Source organism: Nannospalax galili, unplaced genomic scaffold (genome assembly GCF_000622305.1).
Source record: "Nannospalax galili isolate Female #2095 unplaced genomic scaffold, S.galili_v1.0 scaffold321, whole genome shotgun sequence".
Classification (NCBI taxonomy): Eukaryota; Metazoa; Chordata; class Mammalia; order Rodentia; family Spalacidae; genus Nannospalax; species Nannospalax galili.
The window spans coordinates 3,112,280-3,120,900 of record NW_008345972.1 but is presented as its reverse complement, the minus strand read 5'-3'; the positions used below and the strand labels follow the sequence as shown (position 1 = coordinate 3,120,900).

General features: G+C 42.9%; 1 protein-coding gene across 1 annotated transcript in view; it reads left to right on the top strand.

Moving 5' to 3' along the window:
- Nucleotides 1-8,621, top strand: part of Ube2l3 (ubiquitin conjugating enzyme E2 L3) — a 61,433-nt gene that overhangs the window by 47,128 nt on the left and 5,684 nt on the right. Inside the window, exon 3 of the mRNA XM_008842230.2 lies at nucleotides 4,193-4,379. Within this exon, the coding sequence (XP_008840452.1) occupies nucleotides 4,193-4,379 (187 nt within the window). The remainder of the gene's footprint in view (nucleotides 1-4,192; nucleotides 4,380-8,621) is intronic.

Here is an 8,621-nt window from a genome sequence, read left to right as displayed (position 1 = left end):
GATAACAAAACCGATTAGGGAAGTTTATTTTAGAAGCTGACTTTAAGGCTTATGTGAAGATCTCTTAGAACTCTGGGGATTTTTCTAGCAGTGTTAAGATAGGAAAGTAGGGTGAAGTGCTGGTTTCTAAGGAAACGTGCCTGAGATAAAAATCTCAGGTGATTTCACTTAGCCCCCAGCACCAGCCTTCCCGCAGATTTAAGAGACTGGCAACCATCCTAAGACTCTTACGTGGTTGCTGCGTCACCAGGTTTTTATATTAGAAAGATGTTTAGATAGAAGGTCCTTTGTCTACACCTGTGCAGGCGGTCGGAGGTCGTTAGGGGGCAGAGAGGCCTTCAGCTAATGTCAGGGAGTAGCCCTGACCAGGAAGCTTCAGTTGCCTTTCTGTCTTTAACATCCTCATGCGAAGACTCTAGACCGGAAACAAAAGGAGGAAATTAGAAGAGATTTGCCAGGCCCCAAGGGTGGGGTGGCTTGGGGGCACAGCTGTCTTTTTATTCTCCTGATGGGAGACAAAAGAGAGATTTGCCAGGCCCCACGAGTGGGGAGGCTTGGGGGCACAGCTGCCTTTTTATTCTCCTGATGGGAGATGAAAGAAAGAAAAAAAGATTTGCGTTGCTCTCCTGGTGGGAGAGAGACTCACGAATCCTGCGTTTCAGGGGGCACCAGCTTGCTGGCTGGCGCGAAGTTCAGAGGCTCTCACGTTGGGCGCCAGATATGGGTGTGCGGTTTTCGTGGAGCGCCAGCTGCTGGGTGTGGCGCGGGTCTCCCGTGGGCCGCTGGGGTGCGGTGGGTCCCGCACCGCGTTGCTGTGGGTCTCTGCTACAGGGGCTGGCTCCTCTGGCGGGACGCTGTCAGCTGCCCGGTCGGGTTCCGTCCCAAACTCCACCGAGCACTCCCTCGAGGTACGAGATCCGCTGGCCACCGGATCTTGTGGGAAGTGCGGAGACGGCGAAAGCAGGGTCTCTGTGAGTCGTGGTTTACGAAGAGACAGCTCTCTCCGGGAAGACTGGATCGTAGGCAGTAAGACACAGAACTCAGTTCAGTCAGATTCAGTGGTACTGCTCCTTTATTCAGTGACTCAGCTCGGCTCCAGGTCTTAGTGATTCAGCTCCGATTAATTAGGGAAAACCAGGATATTTTATACTGTGGGGGTAGTGGCAAAGCCTTAGTTGGTAGGTGCTTTTAGGATGCCTCATTTACATGTGGTGGTGGGCTCCTGCCAGGCTGTCAGACAGTCTGATTATCACACAGGAAAACCTGGCAGTTCCTATGCCAGAGGCCATGTTTCTGTGGCGGCTACTTCAAAGATGAGTCAGGAAGAAAGTAGGGGGTGCCCTGCTGAGAAGAGGAGTCCTCCATTCACGCCAAGCCAACATGTGGCTATCCGGACATGGAAAGACTACAACCCAAAACAACAGAAGTCCCCAACAACCTCCAAATGCTCATGAGAGTGTGGAACAACAGGAACGCTCATTCAGTGCTGGTATGAATGTAAAATGGAACTTTGAAAGACAGTTTGGCAGTATTATTGTTTGAATTGAGCTATCCTCCACAATCTCATGGTTTGAACACTGTGTTGGTGGCATTATATTGGGAGGCAGTGGAACTTTTATGAAGTGGGCCTGGCTGGTGGAAGTAGCTCACTAGGAATGGACTTTGAAGGTTTTAGTCTGGTCCTGGTTCTAGTTCTTCTCTTGTCTGCTTACTAGTCTAGTTTGTGTAAAGTTTCTCCACCATATGCTTCCCCTTGCCACGCCTTTCCTACTGTGATAGACTACAGCTCACTGAAACTGTGAGCCCAAGTAAGCCTTCCTCAAGTTGTTTCTGTCAGGTATTTCGGCACAGTGGTGAGGAACGTGACTAACACAGGAAGTTTCTTTTTAAAAAAAAATTTATTTTTTTTTGTTTGAGTGTGTTGCTTGCATGTGTGTAAGTGCAACTGTGTCGTGCAATGCCTGAAGAGGTCAGAAGGTCAGATCCCCTGGAACTGGAGTTATGGGTGGTTAGATACCGTGTGGTGCTGGGACTGGAACCTGGGTCCTACATAAGAGCAGTCAGTGCTCTTAACCATTGAGCCACCTCTCCAGCCCCTATATAGGCAGTTTCTTATTAAGCCAAACATACTCTTACCAAACAATCCAGTAGTTGTGTTCCTTGTGCCTTTCCCATGAGTTGAAACCTTATATCTGTACAGAAACCTACACAGAGATGTTTGTAGCAGATTTATTTATAATTTCCAAAACTTGGAAGCAGCCAAAATGTTCTTTAGTAAGTAATGATTGAATAAATCGTGGCACATTTAGACAAATAAATAGTAGGTGGCACTGAAGACAGCACTAAATGCATATTACTATGAAAGAAACTACTCAGAAAAGCTATTATCTATGTTCATTTAGAGTACTATAACAAAATGGTGTAAGCTGTGTAGCTTATAAATAACAGAAACAGAAGGCTGGAGAGCAGTGGTTAAGAGCACTGGCTGCTTTTGTGGAGGACCCAGATTCTCTTCCCAGCACCCATACAGAGGCTAACAACCATTCACAACTCCAGTTTCAGGGCATCCAGTGCCACCTTCTGTCCTCTGAGGGCATTGCATGACATGGGTACACTTACATACGTGCAGACAAAACACTCATACACATAAAACAACAGAAACATTTCTGCTAGTACTAGAGGTTGGGAAATTTGTTCAGTGCATTGGCAGATATAGTAGTTGATGGTTGCCAGTTTCCTGGTTCTTTGTCATATAGTAGAAAGGACATGTCAGCCCTCTAGGGACCTCTTTCATAAGGGCTCTAATCCTACTGGCTCCATGTTCTGATACTGCATTCATTGTTGATTATGTGTTTCTATACCTGTTGTGGGGGTGTTTGGTGCTAAGGTTTGAATCCAGGTCCTTGGGTATAGTAAGCATATCCTCTACCACTAAGCTATACTCTCAACCCTGGTGATTTATTGTTGTTGTTTTAAATTTTTATTTAGTACTATTTGTGTGCACATATGTGCACATTATGCATGTGTCTCAGCATATTTGTCATAGCACATATAACTTTGTAGAATCAGTTCTGTCCTTGCAACATGTGAGTTCTGAGGATTGAACTTAGGCCACTAGGCTTGCTCAACAAGCATCCTTACTCGCTGATCCATCTCACTGACCTGTGATTGACTTTAACAACAACAAAAAAAAGGGTATGAGTGCTGTGTGTGTGTGTGTGTGTGTGTGTGTGCGCGCGCGCGCGCGCGCGTGCGCACACATTACATGCATGCCTGGTGTCCAAGGAGGCCAGAAGAGGGCATCAGATCCCCTGGGGCTGCAGTTACAGACAGTTGTGAGCCACCATGTAGATGCTGGGAACTGAACCCGGGCTCTATGCAAGAACATCAAATATTCATAACCACTGAACTATCTCTCTAGCTCCTACCCTGTGATTTGCTTTTGTTGTTTGTTTAAAGAAAGGGTTTCCATCTAGCCCTAGCTGGCCTGGAACCTGCTATGTAGACCATGCTAGTTTTGAATTCACAGAGATCAGCCTGCCTCTGCCTCCCAAGTGCTGGGATTAAAGGTGTTTGCCACTACACCCAGCTCTATGATTAGCTTTTAATGGGTGAATTTGGGGAAGACAAAAACATTCAGACCATAGCAATTATACAAGGTTTGATTCCATTTATCAGGTATGATAACTACACAAAACTTATAAAATATACATGTTCCAGTAGTGAACCTAAAGTGGAACCATAGACTCCAAGTGATACTGTTATATCACTCTAGGTTTATAGATTGTAACAAATATACCCTCTTGGTTGGTTGTTGGGTTGCTTTACAGGTGGCAGGGCTTCAGTCAGTGCACCATTGGGAATTATCTTCTGATGAACAATTAAAACAGCCCTGGCTTGGCCACTAATGTGTGAATGGTGTTTTCATGGGTTTTATTAAGATTTATTTATTTTTATTTGTGTATGAGTTCTTTGCCTGTATGTATATGAGTGTACCATGTGCATGTAGTGTCTGAGGAAGCCAGAAAAAGGAGTCAGATACCTTGGAACTGGAGTTACATACAGTTTTGTGAGCTGCCATGTCAGTGCTGGGAACTGAACCTGGGTCCCAAGAGCTGCAAGTGCTCTTAATGGCTATGCCATCATCTCTCCAGCCCTAGTGTGTTCATTTTGATTTCTTTTTTTCTTCCAGGATAACCCCCCATATGATAAGGGGGCCTTCAGAATTGAAATAAACTTTCCAGCAGAGTATCCATTCAAACCACCGAAGATCACATTTAAAACGAAGATCTACCACCCTAACATTGATGAAAAGGGGCAGGTTTGCCTGCCAGTAATTAGTGCTGAAAACTGGAAGCCAGCGACCAAGACTGACCAAGGTGAGGCATGTTCCTCTTTGCCTTTGGTAGGGCTGTCTTCTAGGAATGCTGCTTTGTGATAGGTTCTTAAAGGTTCTCCCTAATACCCCATAAAACAGTGAAGAGAAATAATACCTTAGCAACTCAAGTGCATGTAGAAGTACTAGTGATACTCTACCAATCCTGTGGGGCTGCTTCAGCTCAGTTAACTGTCTTAACTGTACAGATACTGAGGAGACCCATCCCTGCTGCTTACAGCCCAGTGGAGGGTATGGACACTGGCCCCTGGAGGTAGTAAAAGATTGTGATGGTGCCTAGTTGGGGAAGTGAGGGTGGGTATATACGGTAGTTAGTCTCTGGAATTAGCCTGGAAGAAAGTTAGCTAATAGAAGGTCATGAGCCAAGTCCTATAATTTCTATTGTATGATTTGAGGGTTCAGGACAAGACAAACTCAGACTTGAGGATTATATTCCTGGATGAAAGCCAGACCCGTGTCTGTAACTCTTTAGAACTGGATATAGCTGTGTATGTTCATGTATGTTGGTTAATACACACAGGCACAGTTTTCTTGGAAAACTATTTGATTCAATATCATAATTGTTCTCCTTCTTGTCCATTTCTTGATACAGGAAGTAGCAAGACTTTCTTTGAATTATGTCTAGTATGTATTTATTTATTTATATAGGTTTTATGAGACAAAAGTCTCATCATAAATCTCACACTGGTCTAGAACTCACTATGTAGCACAGGCTGACCTCAAACTCACAATGCTTCTACCTAAACCTCACAAGTGTTAAGATTACAGATTGGCACCACCACGGACCTGGCTCTAATTTTTCTTAAGTCAATATTTTCTTAGGAAGCCCTAATTTCATTATTTTTCGTGGCTTTTCCTAATAAGTAACTGAACCAATGAGACATCTGTTAAGATCACATAGTGTGGATGGATGTGGTCATAGTGAGACTCCAGGTAGTTTTTCAGTGACTGAGGTAGTCATTTTTGGTGGAAGCCTAGGAAGATAGAATTGAAAGCTTTTCACAGGAAAAACTGAACCTCACATCTTAGAAATTTTCCCTATGAAAGCCAACCACTGGCCCTCATAACCTAGTAGCTGACAAGAATAGATACTAGACACCCAGTCAGAGAATAGTCTCTAGTAGGCTTTGCCCTCAGATATACAAAAACTGATGTTTATGAAGACTTAGGCATGGGGGCCAGGGCTAGGGAGACTCACAGGGGGTGGATATGAATGCTTTGCCACTTCTGAGTCCTGTTTTCTCTGTCAGGTGTATAGCTCAAACACTGTCATTTCAAGTTGGGGTTGCGCTCCCCTTCCCTCTAATGAGCCAGAAAATTTAGGGGTTTTCAGTTTTTTTGTAAAATTTACTTACTGATTTAAGATTTTTTTTTTTTTGGTCTTTTTGAGATTGGGTCCCTCTGTATTAAAGGTGTGTGCCACCATACCCAGCGAGATTCATTTTTAGTTATGTATGTCTGTGCATAGGTATGTGCATGTTAGTGCGGGTGGCCATCATGGCCAGTAGTGTCCTTGGCTTGAGACAGGGTCTCCCTGTAGCCCCAGCTGTCCTGGAACTCACTATGTAGACCAGGCTGGCCTTGAACTCACAGAGATCCACCTGCCTCTGCCTCCCGAGTGCTGGGATTAAAGGCATGTGCCACCACACCTGGCTGATTAAAGATTTTTAAGGTAAAAATTTGGTACAGGTTCTACATATAATGATGGAATTACTGTTTTGTGATTTGGGGCAGTTTTGTGATTTGAGACAGTTTTCTTCCTAGAAATTACTCTTGAGTTTTTGTAGTGTGGCTTTGATTTGTCCTCTCAGTCAAGAATGGCACTTGATGCCACATTCTTATATTTCTATTACCTGTGGCTGTATTGCAACCCACATTGAAACTTAATGGCTTAAAGTAGCAGTTTATCGCTTATTCTGTAGGTGGTCATTCTTGGGGACACTCAAGCACTCATGTTGGAATGGCTTTTGCCATTGAGCATTATTCACATGTGTGGCAGTTGGTGTTGGGTAGGCACTTAGTTCTTTTTGTGGTGCTTATTCTCCATGAAGTGGGTTGAATCTCTTAATAGCATGGTGGAGGTCCAGGTGGAAAGTAGAAGTTGCTCTGCCACTTATGGAGTGAAGTCCTGGTACTGGTATAGTGTCTCTTCTCCTGGATACTGTTGGTCAACTAACTCCAGTCTTGAACAGGGAAACAGATTATGTCTTACAGAAGTTGAGGTGGCAGAAGTGGGTGGGTATGCAGGGTGGGAAAGGTGGGTATATAGGCAGAGCAGAGGGCCAGTGGCTCTACAGGCTTATATGAGCCACTTTGTCTCCTATATGTGGCAGTACTGTGCCCACAGGAGGAGCACAGATCCTCCTGTGCTTTGTGACCTTGTTTGTCTGGTCTTATTGCTTGACTACTTTAAATGTCTTGGAATTTTCTCATTTTTTTTCTTAAATTGTGAAATATACATATAATCACTTGTGTCATCCTAGCATCTGCTCCTGGTTGTTTTCTCCTGCCCTCGTCCTTAGAAACTTCAGTGTTTTTATTAACAACAACTCTTGGATCCAGCTTCACATTCTTTGGTCTGTTTAACTTAACAACCTCTGGGTCACATCATTCATCTATTCATTGATCTCAAGACTATTTTGGGGTTATTCTGTCTAGAGAGTCTTAAAGTCATGTTTTATTAGATAGGTACAGAGAAATAAAAATGTTAAGATTGTCAACAATAAAGTTAAATATTCTCAGAATAGGGGCTGGAGAGTTGGTTTAGTGGTTTAAGAGCACTTGCTGCTCTTGTAGAGGACCTGAGTTTGGTTCCAGGCAGCTACATTGGGTGGCTCACAGCTGCCTGTAACTCCAGCTCCAGGGGATCTGGGGCCATCTTCTGGTCTCCACAGACATCTGTATGCACATATGCATTCTATCATGTACACACACTTACACATAAATAAGAATAAAATGTTCTTAGAATAAAATTAGACATAATGGAATAAACAGCATGAAAACATGTTCATATGATCTAGCAAGTCCATGTTTAGTTGTATGTGTCCAAAAGAAGTGAAAGCATAGATATACACATTTTCCCAAAAGTTACATTTATTCATTTATTCATTCATTTAATTAATTAATTAATTAATTAATTAATTAATTAATTAATTTATTTATTTATTTATATTTGTGTATGCATACAAGTGTGGGCTGCATGCATGTGGAGTTCAGAGGACAGTTTGAAGGAACTGATTTTTTTTTTTCTTTGAGGTTTAGAGACAAGTTTCTTTACCTGCTAAGCCTGAAGTACTTTTGCACTGATGTTCATAGTAGCTATATTTATACTAGGCCAAAAGGATAAATAATCCAAATATCCATCCTTTGGTGAAAGGAAACACAAAGTGTACTATATCCATATGGTGTGGTACCATTCAGCCATAAAAATAATGAAGTATAATCATGCTAGAAAATATACAAACCTTGAAAATATTGTGCTAACTGAAATAACTACTCACATAAGACAACATAAAGTGTGATTCTGTTTATAGTTGAACTTCACTATGCACAAATTCTAGCTATGTATCCCAGGCTGGCCTCAAACTGAGGATCCTCTTACCCCATCCTTTTAAGTACTATAGTTTTGGCCATGAGTCACTATGTCCAGTTACCGATTCTAGATTTAGGAATTTGCCTACTTTGTAACCTCCCAATCAAGATGCCACTTTTGTGATCAGTAACAGATATGTCGAATAAAGAAAACTTTTGTCTTTCTGCATCCATGTTCTCAGTTGAGGTTATGAGATTGAACAGTGCAAGGCTGTATCTTGTTAACGCTCTCATGCTGTAAACAGTGGTCTTTTTACTGCTACACTTGCACGTTGGTGCCCCCAACTGAGCATAGTTGTAAATGCTTGTACTCTCAGCTACTCAGGAAGATTTCAAGTTTGAGGTGTCAGTCTGGGCTGCATTAGCAAGACCCTATCCTATCTCAAAATTTAAAAATAAATAAATAAATAAAATTAGAGGATGTAGCTTAGTGGGGAGAACCTTGCATATTCACGGCCCTGGGTTCAGTTCCCAGTACTGGGTATGGGGAAGCCTTGTGAGTATAGGAAGTGTTAAAGTACTGTCTAGTGTTGCTGAGCCAAGAACACTGTGCAGAGAGCAGAGGCTTTGTAGTGTCGGCCAGCAGTAAGGTGCAGACCTGAGACAAAGCTCTATGCTGTAGCAGCAGCTTCAC